We start from the raw sequence: 27546 nt of genomic DNA on the forward strand, positions 1-27546 counted from the left end.
CATTACAGGAATATCAGTTTTTCACACGTTCTAAAATGTATGAACACTTTCTGCTCCTCCTATTTTTGATTATTTATTTATAAACAGTTTATCTGTCGTTTAATGTACATAAAAATTTATGTAGATGTGTGTTAGTATAATATTTATAATATATTATACGCCTATTAGCCTAATTGTGATACTTTTTAAGTTATGAGCAAAAAACTACTTCGGATGCAGGGGTACAAACACTTTCTATCATAACTGTATATATATATATATATATATGTGTGTGTGTGTGTGTGTGTGTTAGCTTTAGTATATTAGTACTAATCTTATTAATATTAATCTTTATTCTGTCACCCTCACCCTAAACATTCCCCCATGGTCAAGAGAATAGTAAAGTTTCATGCATAGCATGTATGGCTGGCTTTTTATAATAAATCACAAGTGTTTTTTCTCTCTTTTGTAAAGTAAATATTAGGTATGCTTTCAATAATCTTGTTTTTTACTTCAGAAGAGATAACTGGAAAAACAAACAAGGATAATACTCATATGTCAAAAGTCTTCTTTGGAAAATATGTATAACCTGACTGACAAATTTTTTATCAGCATCAAAATATAATGAACTAAAATGAATTAAGCAAATAATTTTAAACTGTGTGGAATTAAATTATATTAGCTTTTTACCTTTCTTCTTTTGATATCAATACGAGATAAATTATATATTTTTTTTCTATTTTCCCTTAGAATAATGTTTTTTTAATTTAGTGATAAGCAGTTGAGGTTCACACTACAAATCTCTGGAAACTTGAAAATTCTCATACAGTCCGAAAACAGATAATACACATATTGTCTCAAATGTTTTTTGATACTTCAAAAAAAACTCTTTATCCAAATTTTCAGAAAATTTAACTCTTTTGTGACACTGTTTTTAACTATTCCTTTTCATGTTTAATAGGTTGTTTATTTAAATAACAGGTAATAATCAAAATATGAAGTTATCACATAAATTTATGTTTGCAACTGGAACTAACTAAAATTACAACAGAAGACATGTGATAAACACAATAAAATGCCCTAGAAAAGTTTGAAAATTGCAATAACTATTTAATACCTTCATTGATAAATCTTTAGTATTTCTAATATAACAAATTCATTCTCCTAGAATTATGTTAAAACTAACTAGATATATTTCTGAGTATTTCTAGAATATTTTCCTCAATATAATTAAATTACTTGATTTGTAAACACCAGTATTATATTTTAAAGGTATTTTTTTCATTTTCAAAAATAAAAAGTTAAGCATCCTCAGAAATGAATCAATAGTCTAGTTTATGTTATTCAAGATTTAGTTTAATTGGAAGCCACATGAAATCTATAATATTTACTATGATTATACATATTCTTAATAGCTATATATTTGAGGTATAAAATTACTAACAAAAAGATCATTTGTTCAGTGTTTCCCAACATGGACTAAAATTTGTTTTAATTTGTATATAATAAACACAACCATTTGTATTTTATAAAATTCCTACAAAATTATTCTTTTTCACATACTGTGTTCTTGATTATGTCCATACATCAAGGTTTTTACAATACAAACTAAGCACATGATAATGCAGTAATATCAATAATGCACATGTGGTCTTTGGCATCTTTACAGACCCCAACCATGTTAGGTTTTGCTAAGATTTCTTAAGTATACTACTGAACAGGCTAAAAGTCCAAATGTGATCAAGAAGTGAAAAAGAAAGTATTATCGAAGCTAAAATATTTGATATATAAAGGGGAGATAAGTATGACAAGTTGTTTTTTGTCTTGTTGGCAGTTCAAAACTAGAGACATTGACAGATAGCCTTAGTGCCATAGCTGTAAAACAGAACAAACAAAAATGGCAGTTAAGAATATTTTATACTTAAGAACATAAAGAGCTAACATACATTAAATGTACCTCAAACTGTTTGATTTAGTCATTTTATTTATCTTGAAACAATCAGCAACATAGTGTCAAACTAAAAAAAGAATATTAGTATTGGAATGAGATAAGATTCTATATTTGTGTCATTCTTACACTGAACAGTTTACATATGTTTTTTAAATGCATCTATAAACTGTAAATTAAAAATGATTTTGACAAGCTTGAACAATATAATTAATACACTTATGTGAGCTTGTGTAATGGTTAGATATTGCAGAACAAATAAAAATTTATTCTTGTTTCTATAGTAGGTAGATCTAGAGAACTAAAAATGTTTTCTTTTTTTGAAGGGGGCTCTGACTGAAGTCTAAGGTTGTGTATATTTCCCATTGTATATTGACTGTCATATGCTCACCAAATCTAGAAATCCTAAAAAAGCAGAGAATTTACTTATGACAAAAAATAGTGGTAAAGAGTAAACATAGCTTATATTTTAAGAGCGAGAAATTTTCATAACACATAATAAAGAGTAAAATTATTAAGTAAGATGGAAAATGAATACTTTTACTTTGAAAAGATTTATATCGTTTTTGTTATATCAGGTTGTTTGAAATTATAATGGCAGTTTTTAAATGTTAACTTTAATAAGAAATTAAATATTTCAAAAACAACTTTATTAATTAAAATAGAAACCTAGTGAATCCATACACTTTTGCACAAGAAACAAGATGATTTATGCCAGGACGATAAAACTCTGAATCATTTGTCCTGTAAAACGTTTGTCCAAGTGCTTTAAAAAGTGATAGTTGGTGGGCAAAAGGTCAGGGAGTAAGGAGGATGAGGTAATGTTTCATAGTCCAATTCACTAAGCTTCTAGAGCATCATTTGAACAATGTGTGACCAAGCATTATCATGAAGCAAGGTTGGTGCTCTTCAGTTAACTAATGCTGGCATTTTTTTTATGCAACTCTCCATGCAATACTTCCAATTCTTGACAGTAATCCTTCACAGTGATATTTTGGCCCTGGATGAGCAAATTGTAATGGATAATATCAACTGCAGATCACCATAGTGACCATAATTGTCTGTTGTTAAAATTTTGGCTATAGGAAGTGTTTTGGAGCCTCGTTATGGTTGAACCATTTCACAGATCGCTTTCTGTTGTCGTAAAGTGTCCATTATTTGTCGCAGGTGACAATTCAATCAAGAAATGGTTTATTTCTGTTGTGCAAATCAGCATAGAGCACAGTACAAAATGGCAATTTTTCTGATTTTCACTGAGTCAGTGTGGAACCCATTTGTAGAGCTTTCTCACTTTTTCAATTTGCTTGAGATGGTCCAAAATTGTGAAAATGCCAACACCCAATTCTTATGCCATTTCTTTATGAGTTTGGCACAGGTTTCTTTCCATTAATGCTGTCAATTGATTGTTTTCAACACCAGAAGGATATTTTCTGCTTTCCCTATCTTCAAGACCCCCATCTCCATTCTGAAATGTTTTGAACAAATTGTAAGATGTGTGCGATGCATTACAACCAAATTTGAATTCATGCAAAAAAACGGTGCACAACTTTTTCTTCTATCATTAATTGTAAGGGTCTGAAATATTGGAAATAAAGTTTTAAAAAATAATGAAATCATTAAAAAATAGAAGAAAGCTTTGGTTTTTCAATAGTATATATGAAGTAATAAAAAATACAGGTTTCTTATCTGTATAAATGACTAAAATTTTAATGTAAAACTCTGCCATTATTTTTTGAATAACCTAATATATAAGCATCCACCTAGAAAATGCTTGTAAAGGGTAATTCAGATCAACAGCATGTGATATTCATCTGAACTAGATGCTGTGATATTTTCTTTAGTTCTTCTTATACTATGGAACAATAAGTACAACAATGTTCATTTTTTACTAGATTTAAGTTATTTTGAAGTATAATATATTACAACAGCCTTTACCATATACTTTCTTTAGTTAGGATTTGAAAGGAACTACATACAAACAAAATGGAAGAGATAAATGTGATGTCTGCACAGATTGAGCATTAATTTACCTCAGAATAATTTGTTTTGTTAAAATACGAATATATTAATTGTTAGACTGTAACTTTCTTTTGAGAAGTAAATTACTTTGGTGACTATTAAGAAAAATGTAACAGGTTACAAGAGTATTAATGATTAACTTGTTTGACAGGATTGTCTTTGGTTTTATCTCCAATTCAATTAATCCAAACCTATGTAATTTATATTGAATCAGCAGCTACAACATGGGATTATAAAATGTATCCTAGGTTTTGGAGGTGACTATAGAAGTAGGGCCCACATTGCAGTGGGGATACACCATCTATCAGTCTTAACCTCCAATTTGCTAGTCTCACATAAGTCTCAGTATTCATAATCATTCCTTCCAGACTTAGGAGACATTAGCTATCTTTAAACAAAGATCATAATCCATCTATAATTCTAAGGAACTGTGAAAACTAATTTTTACACCTGTATTACTTGGAAACCACATTAAATACAGTAGACCCTTGAATAACACACACATCAAAATAATGAGAACTGCACCACTAAAGACAGACAATTTCAGTTTCTTTCTTTTTTATGTTATTTGTAACCAAAATAAGTTTTACAATAATAGGCACTTTGATATTACAGATTAAGGAGAGTGTCTTAGTTTCATTCTCTGTACAAACACTCAGTAAAGTGGTTAGTAATTTTTGTGTGCTTATACAGTATACTGCTAAATACTAAACATCTCAGAAGGATGGTCAGTATTCAAACACTTACAGTATTTATTGATTTGGCTCTGAATCATATACTGTAATAAATGTTTTCATATATTCAAAATGGATTTGTATCACTCTGAGTAATTCTCATTCTACACACTGTAGATACATAAACCAATAAATTCCACACTGTATTCTCAAAGCAGGAGTCATGTCAGCTTATTTCTGTGCATGTGCCTTTCTGCTTTCAAAAATATCACATAACAGTGTCACATCAACAGTTTAATGACACAAGCAGTGATTTGTTGCTTTATTTTCTGCTTTAGTTGTTGACAATAAAATAAAAGTGAAATGTTTAGTAATTCAAACTCTGAAGAGAAGTACTTTGAAATTTTGTGATGACAAAAAAAGCACAGTTAATCCACCACTTGAAATCATGGCAACATGCAATTCACAAACACCCATGTCCTGTTTATACCAAACAAAATGTGGGGTGAAGGGGTCTTAAAATTCAGAAATTTAGTACACTAAATATACAATCCAGCTTTGTATGGCTCACTTTTTATATTAGGGGCATGCATTTTTAGGCATTGGAAGGGTGCCCTTAATGTCGAGGTTCTACTTCTTGATGATGAGAAACTCACTTGAAATAAAAATGTATCTCAATGTTCTACTGTACATTATACTTTTACTTGAGAAGCAAGTTCTTATTATTTGTATTTTAACCTAATAAACTGACTCTAAATGACTTTATAGCAATGATCAACATATAAGATTTAAAAGATACTTGATGTCATTTTACGAATGTAAAGCTCCACAATGAGCTATTTCCACTCTGTCTACTATGGGGAATCAAACCCTGTAGTTTAGTGTTATATGTTCATAAATTTACAGTTTACCTATTAGAGTATAGTTTTGAAAAAACCTGTTGTGACTGTTTTGTGTTTTGGCTTCCACCAACTATTATAGGTTGCATGACATAATCACAATATATATTACATTCTATAACAGTCACAGTTTGTCTAACCATTCTGATATCATTTATAAAAATCTAATATTTTTATCTGGAATATGAAATATTTTCACTAAAAGTTTTATGTTAGGTTTCTGTGCTGTATTCATATAGTATTAACACAAACATATTTGAGGTGTCATGATGTCAAATATTTGTATATTTTCTTCTTTGGGTATAAGAGTGGTGATGAGTTTATAAATTTGGTACAATATTTACACCAGGTAAATGAGTAATGCTGATTGGTTTAAGAATTGTCTGAGCCATTATATTTAGAGAGTGTCATTCAGGAGAACAAACAGTAGGCCACATTGTTAGTTATGATACTAACATGTCACAGATTTTTTTTTTATGACAACATTATATCAGTATACCCACTATGATGAATTTTGTTTATGTTAATCAGTTTTATGTGTAAATTATGTACACTGTATTCAATTATAAATGTATTTTTTCTTAATTTTAGGGAATCCCAACTTGTGAATGATTTTGACAGTGAGCGAGTGTCCCTAAAGATAATGTTGGATTCTGCTCAGTCTCAATTGGAACAGAAAGAAAAAGAAGTATTGAAAAAAGATGATGAGGTATTTGTTAAACTTATACATAATTTTCTATTGGAATGGAAGTGGATGTCTTACAGTGATTGAATAGAGATACATAATATGCAAGTGTTTATTTTATAGTTACAATGTAATCATTTATCCATTTTCACTTTTAAAGTTCACAAATATAGATGACTTATCCCAACTTAACAAAAAAGTTTAGCCAATTTACACAAAATATTATCAAATGTTTACTCACCTTCTTCCTAGATTAAAATTAATACTGCTGTATTTTAGAATTTGAATATACATATCTCCCACTCTGATAAGTTGACAGTCATGTTGTTCAAGCACAACCATATCAGTTATTGAAAAATTATATCACTATTTTGTATGAATAAGGGGGAGATGTGTCGCATACTTTCATGTGTTCCTGGATGAAACTATTTACAGTCATAAATTAGTTATAACTCTACCTGATCTAATAATATATAATTTGTATTTCCTTAAAACATTTTCATTTTTCAAACCCAAGTGTTTTAATATGGCAGTTTTTACTTATACCTCTCAGTAAATTTTTTCACCCTGTTGATATATCTGTATTTAGTCAAATACTTTGTTTTTTCCTTCACATTAATTATCATAATTAAAGTATGAAAATGTCTATAAATATTCAAAAATAGCTTTATCTTATATTTGCTTTTAATGCATTTTTCTGTTTTACTCTTGTTCATTTAATAGGTGTTTACTAATTCTTATACAAAAAATGTTTTCTTCTCTAGTTAGCGTCATTACGGTCAGATGATAATAAACTTCAGAATTACAAAATCCAACTTCAAAATGTTGAACAAGAAAAGAAACAACTAGGAAACAAAATTGTGGAGCTTCAAGTAGCATTAGCTAGATCTCAGACAAATGCTAATGTTGAAGGTCAGGAGTGCAGCTCTGTTATACCTTAAATAGTTATTTGTATTTTGGCAATACACTGGTAAAGCAAGTACCCTAATTTCCAAAAAAATAATACAAATACTTTTACTACAGCCAACATTTTGCCAGTTCTTGTACTACTAGCCATGACTGACCTGTAACGGCAAAACACTGGTTGAAATAAAGTTGTTTTATTATTATTATGTGAAGATTAAAGGGTTTTTAATAACTTTGTTGCCAATATGTCTAAATCCTTCAATTATGCATTATAAAATCTGAAAAACAACAAAATATTTATATCAGTTTGTAAATATGATGTATTTCCACCAAAATGATTAAATGTATCATTAATCATGTATAGTCATTTTGTTTCTTTTCCTTTATGACATTGCAAATATACTTTGTAGTATGTACTTGAGGCTGCTTTTAATTACTAAGGTTTGCTTTTTTTTTCTTATCATAACAGAAGTTAATAAATTTTGATACAATATCTTACCACCTCTGACAAATAGCTTTTCTTGATTTATACTGACCTTTATATACATAAATATTTGCTCACCACTACCCTTGATATTCCCATATACCTTGAATGCATGTTGACATGAGACATCTGTATGCTATCGTGTAGGACAGCAACAAAACTCTTATTGCCACTAGTGCCCCTCTCTTCTCTGCATTATGTAATCATTTCATCATTGACAATTATACCTCTAGGATATTTTTGTTCCTGATTTCCTAGTGATTGTTTTCAATGAATAACTCAGTCAATATTCTTGCTGAAATTTCTAATATTATATAAAGCTTTTTTGTTCTATTTTTTTTTCAATTTTCTCTTTGGAAGCTGGCCCGGCATGGCCTAGCGCGTATGGCGTACGACTCGTAATCCGAGGTTAGCGCCCACGTCACGCCAAACATGCTCGCCCTCCCAGCCATGGGGGCGTTATAATGTGACAGTCAATCCCACTATTCATTGGGTAAAGAGTAGCCCAAGAGTTGCCAGTGGGTGGTGATGACTAGCTGCCTTCTCTCTGGTCTTACACTACTAAATTAGGGACGGCTAGCACAGATAGCCCTCGAGTAGCTTTGTGCAAAATTCAAAAACAAACAAACAAACAAAAAATCTTTGGAAGCTTTACTTCTCCTTTTTCCCCAATAAAATCCACTCATCAGGATTTCACAATTCCACATTGCAATTACCACTATTGCTGATCTTCAGTGGCATTAGGGCAAGCTTTATTGGCTTAGGAAGTAATAGCCATAGTTTGATGGGAGTTGGCCATCTTTATTGTTGTTGCCTTTTGATTGTCATCTCCTATCATCTACTTGTATATCTGAACATAATGATGAGGATTTGGGCAGCATATTTTCTTCTCCTGTCTATTCCTCACAGTTGCCCAAATCTCCTATCCCTTTGTCTGTGTAAGCAGTCAGGTATATTATATGTTTCTCCTATGTTGGCAGGTGGATGTCATGGGTTGGATGTATTTGCTACTGATGTCTACTGCACTTTTTTCGCTGTTCGTATGTCTTCTCAAAACTTTGGCTGCTCAGGATGATAATTCTGCCTTCACAACCACCCTCCTTCTTTCCCTGTCTCACCTTTATGACTGTTACAACTCTGCTCACTTACGGTGTCCAGTCAGGACTTTCCACTGTTATATGGCTTGCACTACTTTCTTCCGTGGTTCCCATTTCCATTTGTTTATTGCTTGGAATCCTTCCCAGTTCTGTGACCTCTAGGTCTGGCATGGCCAGAAGGTTAGAGTACTCAACTTTCAATCTGAGAGTCACAGGCTTGAATCTCCATGCAACCAAACATGCTCACCCTATCAGCTATGAGGTATTATAATGTGATGATTAATCCCAATATTCTTTGATAAAAAAAAAAGAATCCCAAGATTTGGCAGTGGGTGGTGGTGACTAGCTGCCTTACACCCACTTTTTCACTGCTATATTAGAGATGGCTAGTGTAGATAGCTCTTGTGTAGCTTTGCATGAAATTCAAAACAAGCAAAACTAAGTTAGAAAATGATGCTTTTCTAAACCTTTACAGAAAAAATTGCAAGACTATTCAAGAGAGAAGGCCCACTTGTGAATGCACTTCAATGCAGATATTTGTAATTCAACTGCACTTAAAGTTTGTGAAAGTGAAAATCCTCAATGAAAAGTACCCTTTGCACAAGTATTCAACCAGTTGGCTGCATGGTACCTTTAAAACTATAACGACAAGAGAAATTGAACACACTAATGGTTAAAGATAGTTTCCTTTGCCAAAGTTTATTAATTATTCAGTTCCTACTTGACAATACAAAAGAACAAAATATTGAAAAATTACTTCTAGCAAACACAAAAAAGCAAAGTTCAAATTCAGCTGTTTGAAAAAGAAAAGTCATCACTTTGAAAAATTTCCTCAAACTCGCAGTATAAAATCACTCATGTAATGTCTCACAAGAGCTAATGACTCGATCAATGAAATGAAAGGAATGAAGTATTTGAAGTTCATTAAGATGAGAAAAAACATCTGTACCAATATAATGTGGCATTAGAGCTGTTTGTGAGAGGAGGTAAATTATCATATCAGAAGCTAACATTTTTCTACACTAAAAATGTATTTCTAATAGACACTTAACCTCATCTCACATTTCCTACCTGACCTCCTCACTCATGGTGTAGGTTTTGTTTGTACTGCCAAATTTCAAAGTGATTACAGGCTGCTCAGAGAAGGTGCTAATAATGATAGTTGTGTCACAATCCTACTTGTGGAGGGCTGCTGCATGATCATTAGTGTGATAGCATGCAGGTGTCTAATGTGAATACATGTGAGGATAGGTAGGGAGTCTCAAAACTAGTGGAAAGTGTAAATTTGAGGTAATTGAGTGGAAGTATTTATTTGAAGTACATTTTCTCTGTAGGAAAATATTTGCTTTTATGATAGTTAATGATATAAGGTTTTTTTTGACAATTTTTGTTCTTCCCAGATCCAAAATACAATAGAATTACAGAAGAAAAAGAAGCACTAGATGTACAGGTATAGCAAATTTTTGATAACATGTTTGTTACTTATATCACTTAACATGCATTCCTATCTAAAAGTATATTTTTACAAGTGTCTGTTACCTAGAAAAAAACCTTTATAAGCTACAAAAATTTATGTTTTTGCTTGCCAAGTTTGATAGCACATTTTTTATTTTTTATGTGTTATATTTATTGATCAAGAGCTGATGGTAATTGGATCTTTTTTTTACTGTGTATTTGATATAACAAAGTAGAATGACACATTGTGAAACACAACTTGTTGATGTATAGTTGGAATAATGGATAAAAATCACATCTCATCCACAGACTTTCTAAATATTTATAACAGATCAAAATCATACTATCTCTTCCAACACATATGCTAACCATATAGTTGGTTTAACTAGAGGTCTTCAGATACACACTTCTATCTTTATCTGTACATGTCAAATATTATACAAGAACACTTCAGTTATCTTCACTGAATTAAGAGCTTATTACCGTACCTGCATAATGTCTTTAAATGTAACTAATATTGGACATACATGGTGTTCATACTTTCTAGTGATCTATAAAATGTAGCATTAATTTAAGATGCAGCATTCTAAAACTATACATTTTAATTCAGTGCAACTCATATATTAATTAACAGTTCTTAAACATTTAGACCTTGAGGTGAAGTCACTTATTTTTAATACCAATCTTTCATTGAATCTCAGTGTAACAGTAGAAAGTCACTACTAAATTATTACATTCTAAGGAACTAATGTTTTCTGAAAAAGTTTGAGATTAACTTGCAAGACTTCCAGAAAATGGGGGATAACTACCACATAATTAAGTTGTATTTTACCATTTTTTAAAGCTTTGCTAGCTTATATTTTTTAATAAAATGTTCTTATCTTGATATGAGAATTTCTACTTCACTGATTCACTTCTATTTTAAACAATTTTCTGTTATTTTTACCTCCTAGTCAGGTATCTTTATTATGCTGTGAAGTAAGAACTTTACTCAAGCTCAGTATTTGTATCTCATCTTATTTATCCATTATAAGATTAGTTTGTAATTATATTCTCCATTTCATCTTAAAAGTTACAAATTGGTTCAGCCTCCTACAATTTTCTTTTTGGATCCCATTACAAGAGGTAAGGGAGAAACTTATTATATCCCCTAAAATATTGTTTTATTATTAGAACCTACTGAAGATAAGATTATTGTAATTTTTGTATGCATAGGGTATCTTTGTAAGATATAAAATAAAAACAAATGTTATGTATTGTTATAAACTGTGCTTTAAATATTTAGGTTTTTCTATTGTTGGTTACAGAAAGGTCTATAACTGATATAATGTGATGAGCATGTGTTGTCTTTAATTTTCTCAAAACTTGCAAAAGAATAATTACAATATTTATCCACTGAAAGACTGCTGGGTAGAAAATCTGTCAGTCATAGAATATTAATTAGAGATCTAGTCAATATGTGATTAGTTAGGTGGTGAACCTGTTACCATGTTATTAACCAATTACTAAATGTGTTAGTCAGCTACTTTTGTATTGTGTCATAGATGCAGAAAGAAATTTAATAAATGAATGTTAAGTTTTAAATGCGAGTTAGACCTAAAATAAATATAACCCACAAAGCTTGTACATTAAACTTGAACAATTGAGGAACTTGTCACAAATAAGTGGATCAAACTCTTCATTATCTTTACTAAATAATCAAAAGAGCACATGTAGTGTTAGAAATCATAACAAAAAAAAACTTATGTTGTATAACTTATAGTATGTAAAAAGGATATAAATCATTGACCCTTCTATAACCATATTTTCCTTTGTATAACTTATTATTTTTTCCGAAAGAATTTTATGTGCAACTTATATATAGTATGACTTATTTATGACTTTTTTATGGTGCAATGATTGTCCACATTAACTTCTGTAGTCATCACTAGTAGATCCTTGATGCCTTTAGTGAAGTGGACCATCATGCTGTCTATGGCCAATAGTACATGATTTTATTGGAAGAAGTCAACTCGTCTTCTGATAAAATGGTCACAGATCCATACTTTCATCATCTGGCTGTCCATCCACTCTTCCATGTTGACTTTGACTACAATACCTTTTGGAAATATGTCTTTTGGCACAGTTTTCCTCTTGAAGATTACAACAGACAATAACTTGATGCCAGCAGTAGTGATGGCAAAAGTAGAGTAAAACTAGCTTTTTCATGATGTGTAGTCCTAATGTTGACAGTTTATGTTCCTTTATTCTCTGGTGTTCTGTTCACTAGGATGTTGTATGTTAACAGTACTTCATCCATATTAATAATATGGTCAGGACTAATGTTGAAGGTTGAAACTTTGCAGTATTTTCCTAATGATGTGAGCTTTTCTTCATGACCTACTGGTAAAGATTAATATTTTGTTATGCCAGCTTGAACTGTCAGGTCCTTCCTTTTTTACAAAGCAAAGACACCAGGATGATCCTCCACTGAATTCAGCAATCTCTATTTCCTTTGCTATGGCAGTGACCATTAACCTTATTTGAATGATGCTTACTTCACAGTTTGTTGAATACTGTTCCACAAAGCTATGTAACAGTAGCAGAGGTGCAACCTGTAATGAGATGTGACTCATATATGTCCAAACACTATACTACTCCTAAAAATCAGCCTTGCAACTAACATAAGGGTGCAATTTATAATAAGAGAATACAGTACCTTCATGACAACTGTGTCTAGGAAGCTGACTAGTAATGTTTACTTTTGATTTTAGTTTGATATTTATATTTTTTTGATAACTAAAAACGTTTTATCCTTTTACATGTAGTTTCAAGATCAGAAGATTTAATCCTTCACTAAGCAACCTTTTTTTTCTCTATCAGGTGAAGCATTAGCAACCCAAGATTTCTCTCTTAATGTCATTGTCTATATGACTATGATATACTACCTATAGTGTTTGGATCACTTGGGCTCCATATTAGTGAATATGATGCATGCTTAACAAAAATTCATAATAAAAAGTTATTCTGGAAACTCAGTTGATTATTTCAAATAAATATATAAGTATAGGCTCCATTTTCTTAAGCCTAATTTTCAGCTTGGTAGTGATTGAAAAAAAAACACATATAATCTAGTAAATGTTGAAGTCAGTATCAATTGCATTTTATAAATGCTGTTAATTAAGAGAGGCAAATACCAATCACAAGTTGGAAAGTTCATGAAATAGGAGATTAATGTATAGCAATTTACAAACAAGTTTATCACCTTTTATTGTTTATTGTTTTAACACAAAGAGCATATTACAAAATAACATATTAATGCATTTCATTTATGTAAATTTCTTAATAACCTTGTAAGGTAAACACATTGTAAAAGTTTTAAACTTGATAGAAACATTACGCATGACTTAACATAAAAATCACATTATTATTATTCTGTAGCATATTAACAAACAATACTTATCTTTCACATGAGAGGTATAATGTTGAAGATATATTTAATACTACCTGTATCTTACACCTTTTAAACACTGAAGAAGAATCAAACCATCACAGGCTTATTAAAAGCAGTTTTCATTACTAGCATTATTCAGACAGTAAAGATTTTCCAAAAGAAATATCCAAAAGTTTATCATTTAAAATATTACATTCAAGCACATCTTAACAATAATCAATATATTTCAAAATATCAATATTTGTTTTATCACATTCTACATTGATATATTCCTGTGTAAAACTTAAAAACGTTTTTCCTTTTTTAAGTCTTTGAATGCATTATTATGCAAGTTTTTGTCAACACTTTTACAGATATTTTTTGTTTAAATCAAAGAACATATTTGTATTTTTTACGTCAAACGTTCTAAGTGTGTTTGAATTAATTATAATAATATTTTTGTTTCTTTCAGATTGAATTTTTGAATTCTGTAATTGTGGATATGCAGAGAAAGAATGATGAGCTAAAGTCAAGAATTGAGATTTTGGAGACTGGTGAAACCTTTGATGGTGAAGATTTGAATTTGTAAGTATCAAACACAAACATTTCTTTCTTATTACACTCTTGATATAGAAAGCATGTGCTGTAACAGCCATTCCCTTACCTTTAAATTGTACTAAATAATAAATATAAGGTTTCTTTATGTGATCAATTCAACATATGACAGTTAAGATCTCAAACAATTAGCCTAATCTATTACACCTTGGAGCTACATGTTGTTGAGGTGTTAGTTTTCACATCTTGATTGGCTATAAATCTTTAAGAATGTTTGTTGAAATTTAGCTTCAGTTAGATCTTGGAATTGCCTGAAGTTTTAATTTACGCTTTCTGGACAGTCACATATCTTAAGACTGGTAAAGTGTAGTAATCGTGCTTACAATGTTATGAATACAGAAATTTAAAATTTTCATACTTATAAGGTTGAAAGGATGAATACTAGAATGGTATCTGGGATGGAGGTGGTTGTCGTTTGAGGAAACGTTGAAATGTCACAAATTATTCACTCTTAATAATAATAAAAAAGTCAGAAAGGATCTTATTGAGGTGTTTAAGAATGACAAGGAATTGATAAGTGTTATGCATCATCTTTTCCTCATATTTAACAGTGAGAATAATAGGATTAGGGGAAACAAATACTCTAATAGAGTAGTTGGCCTCTGGATGTTGTAAAAGTAGTAAATTTAAATGAGTTTAAAAGAAAGATTGATAAGATATAAATAATAAGGGCTGGCTTCAAGTTTTTCTTTTAATTAGTTGATTTAATATTCTTTGTTTTGTTTAGAAGATGAGACAGACAAGATGGGCTGTAGGTGCCTTATTGTTCCAGAACATTACATTATATAGAAATTCATTGTTTTGATTTTCTTTACTAATTTCTAGTTGATGTGCTTTATTTTTTCATTACTTATGCAAAGCTACATATGGTCTATCTGTGCTACTGCTTCTAACTGAACTCACAGCCTATAGGGAAGGTAGCTTGTCAGTGGCATGCAACTTCAATTTTTGGGATGCTCTGATCAAATAGTGTGAAATTTTACTACCACTCTTATAATGCATTCATGGCCTCAAAGTACAGGATAGGACTTTGTGGTCATGGGACACAAGCCATGGACCCCTCAGATTTACAGTCTTATACACTAACCATTGGGCCACAAGGTAATTCTGATTCATTAATGACAAATTATTCATACTGTAATATTTTAACAGTTCACTTTCAGACTACTTTCAGTGAGATTAGCTATAAATTAAATAGAGATGATAAAGGAAAATCCCCTTTCTTGACTATTTGATGTTGGTCCATTTTTATTTCAAATTTACTTGGGATTATAGCTCTGTTCATATGAAGTGTAAAGAATGATCTTTTTACATAAGGTTTACAAGCTTTTATATACATTCCAATAATCAATGAAGCAGTTTTAAAAATGTTTGTACCATTATATTAATCAGAAAGGATTCATTCAGTAATTATAGAAAATGAAATCAGCAATCAGTTCTACCATAATTATATATAATAAATATTAGAAACTCTTGTATTTTAATATGGACAGCTGCCTGCAAAATACCTTAAGTTAATCACTAATTATGTGTACTATACTCACATCTGGAAGCAACAGTATCCTACTCTATAGTGACATGCAGAAGTGGGCTAAAGTCCCTACCTTTCACCTTTTATGCCTCAAAAGTACCCTTTTTCTTGGAATTCCCTGTTTATATTTTGATTTTAAAAGTGTTTATAAGATCAAGTGTATAGGGATAAAATAAGTTTGCTTCTCATGGGTTTCTATCCTATGTGTACTACAGGCAACCCATAGACTCCATAATCTTGCCCCCAAAAAATATCTTGCTTTACAATGGCACACACAGCCATAAAATTGACAGTTCCTTACTTTGGGCATATAGTTAAATTTAAGAGTAGGTTGATAGAGGTACTGATGAACAATAAAACTGAATTGGATACACGTACACCCCATACTTGGTATTGCTGGTGCACAAAAATAAAGGTAATAAATAGGAAATAAACAAGTACAACAACAACAAAAAAAAAGTTAAATTTTGTAAAGCTGGCTATAACAATATAGAAAGTTTTAATGCTACAAAAGAACAAACACTGGGTTATTTAAAACTTACAAATTTTATTCTCACTTTGGTTCAAACTAACAATTACTGTGATTTGCCAAAGTAGGATACATGTTTTTGAATTTTAAGTAAATCTGTTTTTGTGGTTTTGACTTTCTTGTTTCACTACCTTTTTACAGCATTAAAATTTTCTATATTACTGTAGCTAGCTGGGGTCTGTATATAATGATCTATAATTGTTTTTTATAAAATTCAGAAATTGTTATTAAATTTACATATATGTGTGTGTGTACTGTTTAATTTACTTTTATTTTCTGATGTAGTTACTTTGTTTTTTTATTGTGGATTGCTTTGTGGATTTAAAGTTTCTTTTCCCTCATTGTTGTCTTTGATGTTTTTAGTCACCCCTTTTATCATTTTTACTTCTTTGAGCATTGTAGTTTTTAAACTGTGCAGCAAACTGACAAAAAAAATTTACTGAAAATGTCATAACAAATTAACTTAACCAGTATTTTAATACAATGCTTTCTAACTTGAGTTCTGTTCCTTCCTACTGACCTACTAGCCATGCATTCTGTATTTAAATGTTTCCTTTTTGACTACATGGGTAAACTTTTCTCTCTGAAACAGTATACATGTATATTTTTTAAGTGATAAATTTAAAGTATAGGTAAAAGATTTAAAATACTAAGTCTAATTGACCTCTTTTCACAACTTCATGCTTGACTTTGCATTTCTCAATTAAGTTTCAAATTTCTTTTACCCCTTAGCCATTTTACCAGTTCTTAAAGACATTCCACATCTTATGTTAAAATTTTCCTTACCTATGAATGTATTTCCAATGAATACTTTTTCACAAAATTTAGCTATTGTCCTCAACTCTTTTGCACATCTGTCAGAAAGTTGCATGCCACAAACCATAAGAATACTCCCACCTAATAAACTGGCACCACTATAAGATGTTGTCATGAAGCAAAAGCCCTCCACTAATAGGAGGCATTAACTCCCCCTACACATTTACACTAGTGAATCATCATTATTCGATGAGGCAAGTAGGAAAAGGTGAATGGAAGATTTGGTGGGAATGTGGGTCTGAAAAATACATTTTCAGGATAAAGGAAATATTAACTTCTGAAATGAATGCTCAACTTTTCACGCAGTTTAGCTAGAATCTGACTTAAGATGGTAGAGGAACCAGTACAAAGGTTAAAAAGATAAGCATTTTCCAGAAAGCATTTTTAGAAAGCCTGAGGGGTGTGACAGGGACTCTATAAAGGCACACCCACAGGAGACTGTATCTTGTCTCATTAGACCATACTTTGTGTACTCACATTTTCTACCATCAGACTCAATAGGTCAAAAACAGCTGTGAGAAAAGGGCACTTTTGATAAGTACCAATACTCACTCCCTCTACTATCAGTCTCTATGGGCCCTGCATCCAATGCCAACTGTGGGAAAAGTGCACTGTATATATATGTTTCAATATGATACTTGTATATACCTGTATTCAACTTCCAGTCTCTATTGGCCCCCTTCCAGCTGTACAAATAGGGAATGTGAGAGATATATCACTGGTATTTATGGTGTGTTCACCTCATCTCTTAGCAACAGACTCGACAGGCCCCAAACCAGCTGCAAAAGAGGACACCATGTTGTGTTGTTATAATTAGGATACTTTTATATACCTCTGCTTGGGCACCATGCCAAATGCAGGAGTAGAATGTGTTTGTGATGTAATAGTAATGGTAATGGAGTGTTCATATTGACTTTAGTGTACAGAAACTGGCTGCAGGAAGAGGACTTGTGAGATATAGATATTACATGGATTGGTATTGTGAGTTGTATGATTAGTTCCTACATAGTTCTCATGTATTATAGATATATATATATATATATGAGGGGTGGCTACACTGCCAGTGTCATCATAACCACACTTCTCACTGTAATGAGACCCATTGTTCTAGCTCCAGCAGTTAGGTTCCAGTCTGGGAGGATCCTTAATGGTGCACTACCCCAGCAGCTAGGAATTGGTAAGTAGCAAGGATTTTCCATTCTCCATTCAACAAAACAAAAAGAATTTATGTAGGCGTTCTCCAATAATTCACTCATAACCAACTTCATCACTTGAGTCTGGTTATTTGTTGGTACTAAGATCTTATAAGACATTCACTTTCTTGTGACATATCCTTCGCACCTACTAGCATGTTGTAGTTTGTTGGCACATCTCAATGTTTGTCACAGCATGCTATGACCACTAGTGGCACTGCAGATCCATTGAGCTTACCATCAATCACGTATTGTTTAATCATGGTTTTTTGCACCTTTTTTTGTGATGATTCTGCTGATTGTTCTTTCCATTTTGTTTCTTCTGGCAGCAGCATCCATGATGACAATTTGTCTCTTGTCAAGACTGTCTCTGTAGGTAGCTCCAGCTGCTTTATGTTGAAATTTATGTGGCTGATTGTGAGTGACAGATTTGCAATTTGCCCCATTTGATAAAATGCATAGCATCTATTCTCCTTTTTGTTTATTAAACTGTTGTCATCTTTAACCCTTTCACTATGGACTTAGTATAATATACACAAGTTCATCTACACCTTTGCATTATAACCTTTGATGCAGCATATGCATCTTCACAAAATTTAGTAGATTTTTACTAAAGATTACAAGTATTTTGTATACAAACAATCAGGTTTTTTAATGAAATGTTTTTACTAAAAATTTGTTTGTGAAAATAGAGTCTGTTTTGTTACTAGTCTGAATGCAAAGTGATTTCATGTTATGATTAAAATAACTACTCTTTGTCCCAAAATTCTCAAGTATTGTTTGCATAATCTCTAAAATTTCCTAAATACATTTCAAATGTTTGTTTTCAGTAAGACTTGATATTTTATGTTGTTTTCTAAATGCTAATTATGTGGGATCTAACACTTAACTAACCTCATAACCATCACAAAAAAATTAGGAAATAAAGATAAATTCTGCTTTTTTCATGCTATAATGACTACATTTTATAACACCAAAATACAAATGTTTAGTCTAACTAAAGTCTCATAACACTATATATTTACATATACATATATTTATTTTTTTTATTATATTGACCATACAGTCATGCCTACCTAATGTTACATAACTTCCATTGACATGGGGCATGTGCATTCAGGTTAAGTGTCCAGTAATACAGAACTGACCTTCAGTCTTCTCTTTCTTGGTCATGTTTCAGTGGAGTAGTATTTTGTAATATACAGTCACATTTCAGTTATTATACATTACATATGTATATAGATTATTGCTATTTAGAAATAAGTTAGTAAACTTGTTTTTCTTAAAATATAAAACAATATATCAAAAAGTAAAGCAAACAATTATCTCTTCTCACTCTGACCTTTGTACTTGGTTGTTGCTGGACACAGGTTGCCAAACCTTTTAAAATTTCCCTCTTGTAGGATTTCAAGCATAAAAAACAATTCTCTCTTCTAGTTTTGAACTTTGTACTCACTGCTTGCCATAATTTCTAAGCCTCATTAAATTTTACAGATGAAGAATGTAGAACAAAAATAATATTATTTAGGTTTTATATATGCATTTTCAAATAACCAAAAATCATAAATTATTATATAAATACAATAGAATTCCACTGTTACTTTTAGGCTTAGCAACTAAGCAATATTTATTGGGTCTAAAAAAAATATGATTTTTTTAGCCGAATAATGTTTGTATCTTACCATTTGAAATCTACCATGAACAGAAAGGGCTACCTGCATATATATAAATACTTTGCAGTGGCTAGAGAACCACATGGGGAACATTTTGAACTTTTGATTGGTCATTCACATACCATAAATAGAAATAGGTGTACATAAGCAAGTCTTTCCAAAAATGGAAAGAGGTAGGCAGGATCACTGTGTTTGATTCTATAAATCTCAGCAAACAGAAAAGACAAGAGGTTCTTATTTTATTTTCTAATTTTTCAGTATTGGTAATTTTATTTCATAATCTGTAAGAAACTATAGATATTTCATTTGAACATTGTAAATATGCAATCTGAACCAATGTTGCATTAACATACCATGTGACACAAAAAATCAATTTTTACTTTTAAATTAAAAAAATTAACTAATGTATAATGCTAAAATTTAAATTATAATCTATATTTTGATATCAAATGTACTGACATACATTCATAAAATAGTAGTTCAATAACATTTAGAATTTAAGTCTACAAATGTGATAATATGGCCTTTGACCCATGACTATAGAAGAGCCATTTCAGTAGGGTAAAATATTTTTGTCAAAAGTCCAAATAAGTTAGTTCAGTTACTTTAAAACCTAAACAACAAGATGAATTATTCTTCTATACTTTGTTATTACAATGCAATCTTTAATTATTTCACTTCGAAAATCACCACTATACACCCTTTACAGTTAAACTTACAAACACAGTCTAGATCTATTTGGCTATGTCTCACACTAATTGTATCTTACCTTCACTAACATACTTATTTGTTCTGAGGCCTAGAACTTTCAATTACGAGATTTTATGATGTAACAATACTCACTTAAAGTAACAAAAAAAATTCATAGGGTTTGAGTGATGTAACATCAATTCACAACTGAATTATGCAACAAATGATTCATAAACAGTATTTAAACAAACTTGCCATAACTACTGCTTCTAAAAATTACTTACTTTAACTTTCACATAATATAAATATTACTCTGGTATTAAACTTAAAATGAACAGTTATGTATTATTTACAAAACAAAACTTTGTTAACAGTTTGACAATCAGAGTTAAATTAAATAGATGTGTTGTTAAGCTGGGAAAATAAAAAGTTAACCAAATACATTAAATCAGAGAAAATCAGAAATACAGGTTTGTTATAACTCAAAACATTAATCACTCTGACAACTTCTACATTTTCAGATTTCACAATACTGTGGCTCCATTTTTTTGTAGTTTCTGCAACATTAAATACAGATAATTTCTTAGTTTATTCTTTTACTTATACAACTTGTTAGAAATGGCTTATATATTACAGATACTGTTGAAGTATATTAAAGAGATTATTTCATTAATATTCTTGATTCTGATTGTATTAAAGGTTTTAAGCCTGAGTTCATTTTTCTTGTTGCATTTATTATGAACTAGAAATGGAATCAAAACAGCCATTCCTCCACGACTCTTCTGTGACATCTGCGATATGTTTGACGTCCATGACACAGAAGACTGTCCACAGCAGGCTCCAGCAGTGGAAAAACTTTTGCACACTAAACATCATGGCCAAAGGGCCCAAGAGCGGCCATATTGTAACAGCTGTGGAATGTTTGGACATTGGGCAACAGAATGTGATGATAATGACACTTTTTAGTTCAGAAATAGTGATAAGAATTTTTTTGTCTCTCTTCAGCTTCTCTTCTTTTGGATATATATATATATATATATATATATATATATATATATATATAAATATGTGTATTTGTATATATCTAAATTACTTCTGTTTAACAGATGTAAAACAAATCTCAAAGATAAACCACCAGCACTTCAAATTAATAACATAATAAATACCTGCACTTCATAGAGATTTAGTTCAACACATGGAAAGCAGTTTTTATGAAGAGGAAAACTACATTGCCATATATAATAGATTCAATATTCCCTTCACTCTTAAGATAGTCAGAATTTTTATGTAAAATATAAATCAAAAACTGAAGAAGAAAAAATATATTAACTTACCAAAATTAGACAAAACTTTTTGTCTATTATTGATAATTATTTCTTACTTCCAACTTTTATTTTTAATATTTCATTATTTCCTGGTACTCAACAGTTTAATTTAATTATTATAAATAATGGTAAAGTGTGTATTAAATTAAGAATAGACCAAGGGAAAACAGTAGTCTTTTAGAAATTAGACAAATTATTCCTTGAATAATAAACATGAAACACACACACACTTTCTGTGTTGTGATTATGATTGCTCATAAACCATTTTTTGGTGTAGTATGCTGAATGTTCAGTATAGTTTGTACTTAAAGTTTGTGTTAATATAATACTGGTATAAATGACAAAACTAACAGGGCTTTGTGGTAGTGTGCTGTGCTTGACTCATAATCTGTAGGTCACAGAATTGAAACCTGTTGCCAAACATATTCATCCTTTAATCATAAAGGTGATATAATGCAATGGTCAATCCCATCTTCTGACATAACTGTAGTTGCTTATATTGATTAGTTTTCCCTTTAGTCTATCACCTCAAAACCAGGCATAGCTGATGCAGGTACCGCTGAAGTAGTTTTCCATGAAATTAAACAAAGAAACAAAAGAACCCATCAGAAACGTGTGAGATTAGATCCTAATTCTTAAAAGGCATATTAGGTAAGAATTTATGAATCTCTCTCACATAAATGACATAATCACGATTTTTTTATGTGCACGGAACATTTCTTTTGTTTATGAAAGAATTTCAGATGCTGTAGCACATACCTATTATAAAAACACATAAAATATCACTGCATGTTATTCTTGACAGAGCAGTTTTTGGCTGTGTACTTGGTATTTTCTTACATACAACTCAAGACGTTATAAACATGCTGGTTGAGATTTGATTATTAGCTTACAAGGTTTCATAACTGCTGTTTAAATAAAATAATTTGAAAAGTATTGCAATGAATAAGTACTTAATTAATCTGCAAAGGACAGAACAAAATATGTGTAATGTAATCAATTATACAACTTGGAAAAGAAACATCCAGTTTGGCTGCAGTTAGGCTACTTTAAACAACCAAAATTTAAAAAAAGTATTTATCTTTCATATAGGACTTTTGAAACTATACACACTGTAACAAATAGTCCTTGTCTTTCATAAATGTGGTCAAACTTCTGTTTCTGTATTATAAGTACAAAAATTAATTTTTTCCATCACATTCATCTTCCTATTAGCATGGTAACTATTTCTAATATTTTAATTTTTTATCATTTATATTTTTATCTAAAAAGAATAAATAGTACTTCATTAATGCATATGTTATGAAAAATAAGATTGACTTAGAATATATATATGTGTGTGTGTGTGTGTGTGATATGTACAATGATAATCAATATGAAACATGTTTACTTAACAGAAATCTTAACATTTGAAATAACACTTCTGAAACAGATTTATTCTCAATATTATTATTTACCAAAATAAAATCTTTATTTTTTGAAAAAAATAAGTGGTTATAGATACTTGGCATGAGTTTGCACAAACTTGGCTATAGTTATTGAATAAAAATGATGAAAGTAACATAAGGTTGTAGCTCTCAAGATGTTTTCCAAAATTCTTTGTAGTTCAAGATGTTGTGTAAAAGTGAGTGAGCTTAATGACATAAAGAAACAGTGTTAAACAGGTGTAATTCAACATTGCTAACTGATAATATTTTTTAAGAACTATATATCATATTTTTCTTTGTAATGCTAATTATGTTTTCTTTATAGTACTAACACTGTAAAATATTTCTAAAAGGATACTGGTCTTAATTACAATTTACTGTGCTAGCAATAAAGGAATAATATTAATTATTTTAAGAAATGAAATATGTGGTAAAGTCTATTGTAAAGGTTTATGAATCTTGAATAAAATTATAATCATCTTATCATCAGCATATGCCATGTTGAATAAGTTTATAGTTATATTATTCAAGCTATTTGTAAAGTGGTGAAAAAACAACTCATTATTTTATGAAATACTGGTCTTATAGTAATTAAGTGCTTTACACAATAATATTATTAAAAGGTTAATAATAATAAATTTGCACTAGTAATATTTACATTATCAGAGTTAACTGCCTTTTAACATACCACATCTAGGTTCTTGCATTCTATTGCCACAAGATCAGTTAGTATTGACCTCTTTGAACGTGTCACAAAAGATTAACAAAGCAGGTCAGTGACATCACAAAAACCACAAGGAGAATCACGGGGCAATAGACCCATCTTCAAAGTTTTGCCATTACAGTCAAGAGAATAGACAGAATTGATAGATTTAATATTTGTAAGGTTAGTTTAAACTACACTGCAGACTTGTAGGTATATATACTCCATAACAGTAAATTGTGGTTGACCCTGATCACACTGTCTTGTGTCGACAAAACCATGTCGGTCTGTTTGATGACCCAAATGGAAATTGCCGTGTCCAGTGTCCAAGAAGCTGCCATCGTAGTGACTTTTTATATTTAGCTATAAGGTAGATATCTAGAGATTTTAAGTAAAGCTGTTGACAAACCTGATGACTTTTAGAATTAAATATTAGTTTAATATGTATTGTGAACTTGTGAAATGAATAAACACATGCTAAAGGAATTAAGAAAGGATTATGTTTCTAATTCTCCAATGGGGAAGTTCTCCCTTGTCTCCCCTGCAGATGCTCATGTTCTCTAGCACCTGAAGCTGACTTGTGTAATAATCAGACTCCAAAAGAATGCATAAAAATATGAAAGAACATCTCACCACAATTTCCAAAATGCCTCAGATTAAGAATAGTTTGCTCAAATTTAGACCAACTTTAATTATACACCATAATTAAACTAATATGTACACATATATATATATATATATGCATACAGTGTGAGTATGAGAAGGGATTTTCTTCTCTATAAATCTATAAAGCAAAGTCTGTTTCAAAATATATTCATAAATTATACTATTGAAATTTTTGTCAGTTTTCAGTTCCCATGCATCTGTGTTATATTTGTCAAATACAGTCCTTTTTCTATATGAAAACTTTTACCTAGTTAACTAGTTCAGAGATGTACCCATTTTTCAGTAAAAACTGATTTCTCCAAAACACAGTTATTTTAATTAACTGATTTTTACTTTTAATTAGATACCTTTATGTAGCAAAAGATTTAATTATATTACCAAGTTTGAAAGTGATAATTTACAGCACAGTTTTTATTATTATTAGTTGAACTCAGCAAAATAGATTTTTTTTTTTTGTTTCAGAGCTAAGTCATAATGGGCTGTGTCCATTGAGGGGAATCAAACCATGGACTTTAGAATTGTATAACATTCCTTTTTCATTTCATTAGGATCATGGCCTAAATTTAAGAATACTACTGTATGCAAAAAAGATTCAAATCATGTCATGCTGCTGCTACTACTAAATATGCTCTGCACCTTTAACTGTGGGTTTTTTTAAAGCAATAATTAATCAGTCCCATTACTCTGTTTGTTGCCCCATATGAACCCACACCATCATCACTGATTTTTAAATGGAATTTAATGTGACAAACTACATTCATACCATCCACACCGTTAAACTGTAACAATCAAGAATTAACAAGCTTAGCAACATCGCCAAAGTTCATGTAAGCAAACACAGACACATATTCAGATTACAGGACCATAGAAGACAATTGTACACAAAAGCCATATTGTTACTGGTACAAGCACGAAATTACAGCTTAACAGACATATCAATTCAACACGGCAAGATATAAACAATGAATTAAGATCTATACTAAATATCTTGTGCATTCCGACTCTTATGTTATCAAAATCAAGACAATCTTTGAAAGTTTCCAAAAGATAAACAAATCAATGCCTCGTTCAACCAGCAGGTACATGGAGAGTTCCCAATTCAAATTCCAAAGCCTCCAATGTCTATTGTAAGAAATCCCATGTGGTTGTGACCATGCTAACCTCAGAGTGAATCTATTTATAGGTATTCTTAGGCGCTTGGTTGACAATGATGGCATAATTATAATGTAAGAAAGGCAATATAACAAAACACTCAAATATACAAATACATTCATTATCTCAAGGATAAATATCAATTTTCATATATTCAAGTACTGTGCATGAAAGAACTAATTTGGGTTTCCAGATCATTCCCCAATCTGGATCAAACTGGATTTGTTTGAAAGGGCATAAAACTCAGATATTGTTAGGATTTAGATTCAAAAAATGAAATTGAGCTAGGTGTAGCTACACTGTTAAAAAATGGGTTTAAACCTCTTAGTGGCAGGTGCTGTTGGCCATTAATGAGTTCAAGTAGTTGTGGAAACTGAGGATTTTGTTATTATGGATATCACTGATATTTGGTTGGATATAAACAATTTTGATGAGAGAAATGTTTTTGAAATACCAGGGTACAGATTATTTACTACTGATAGAATATTGAAAGAAAGGGGAGGAGTAGCTTCATATCCTGTTGAGTTGGACAGCTGAAAACAGCACCAAGTCTGGGTCATGTCAGTGGACATGAAGGGAAAAGCCTTGTAACTGGGATTTATTATAGACCACCAGCTCAGAATGTAGAAGTTAATGAGATCAGAATGGTGGCTGAAAAAGTTATTATGGGAGATTTTAAGTTCAGGGCTATTGAATGGAAAATTTTGAGTCTAACAGTGAGGAGTGCAGGTTTTTGAAAATTGTTCAGAATACTTTTATACACCAACTGATGATGGAACCTGCAAGATAAAAAGTTGTATTAGATTTAATATTAGGAACCAATGTGAATATGATAGAACTGTGGTTGGTGAGCATTTAAATGCGAGTGACCATTGCACTATGGGATTTTACTACATCTGGGATTGAAGAAGCACAGTGCCACTATTTTATATTTTAGGTAATCCAATTTTGATGGAATGAGACATGATTTGGCTTCTGTAGATCAGACTAAAGAGTTTTGAGAGAATCTTGAACAGTTGTGGAAAGAATTTCGTGAAATACTGACATGCATATAGAACATACATATTCCCTACAGAGAAAAAAAAAGGGCATTAGAGCAGAATAAGCCAGTAAATTTAGTAAAGTTTAAGAGATCATATTGGGAATAAACATAATAAATTCAAGAAATTTAAACTTAGTGGAAAAAATAAGGACTTAAAGGACTATAGAAAATCAAGAGAGTTAGTTAAAAAGGAAGTTAAAAGGGTAAATATGTATATGGAAGATGGTTAACTGAGAGAGTTAAACAATAAGGAATTATTTAGATATGTGATGGGTAAGTAAAATGTCTGGATGTGGATTGCATCTCTTAACAATGATAGTGAGAAACTGATCTTAGAAGATTATAAAATGTTAAACTTATCACATTACATGTTCTCTTCAGGGTTCACAAAAGAAAAGTCAAGTATTATGCCTCAATCAAAGCACTTAATGTATGGGAAAAGTATTGATGTAAAAGATATCATTTTAAGTTCTGAAATTGTAAAAGAAAAGTTAGGGATCCTAAGACATGATAAATCCACTGTACTAAACATCTTTTATCATAGAGTTTTAAAGGAACTTAAAGATTTTATTTGTGAACCACTAACATTTATTATAGGTTATTGAGTAATTGAAAAGTATAAGAAG

The 27546-nt window shown here is 30.8% G+C and overlaps 1 protein-coding gene across 5 annotated transcripts in view; it reads left to right on the forward strand.

Moving 5' to 3' along the window:
- The window catches only part of LOC143239610 (uncharacterized), a 113611-nt gene extending 89762 nt beyond the window's left edge, over nucleotides 1–23849 (forward strand). For all 5 annotated transcript variants that reach the window (XM_076480879.1, XM_076480880.1, XM_076480883.1 and 2 more), the window contains 5 exons: nucleotides 6111–6228; nucleotides 6969–7116; nucleotides 10092–10141; nucleotides 14031–14143; nucleotides 21352–23849. In XM_076480879.1, coding sequence (XP_076336994.1) covers nucleotides 6111–6228; nucleotides 6969–7116; nucleotides 10092–10141; nucleotides 14031–14143; nucleotides 21352–21571 — 649 coding nt within the window. In that variant the 3' untranslated portion in view covers nucleotides 21572–23849. The remainder of the gene's footprint in view (nucleotides 1–6110; nucleotides 6229–6968; nucleotides 7117–10091; nucleotides 10142–14030; nucleotides 14144–21351) is intronic.
- Nucleotides 23850–27546: the final 3697 nt, after the last annotated feature.

This window comes from Tachypleus tridentatus, chromosome 13 (genome assembly GCF_004210375.1).
Source record: "Tachypleus tridentatus isolate NWPU-2018 chromosome 13, ASM421037v1, whole genome shotgun sequence".
Classification (NCBI taxonomy): domain Eukaryota; kingdom Metazoa; phylum Arthropoda; class Merostomata; order Xiphosura; family Limulidae; genus Tachypleus; species Tachypleus tridentatus.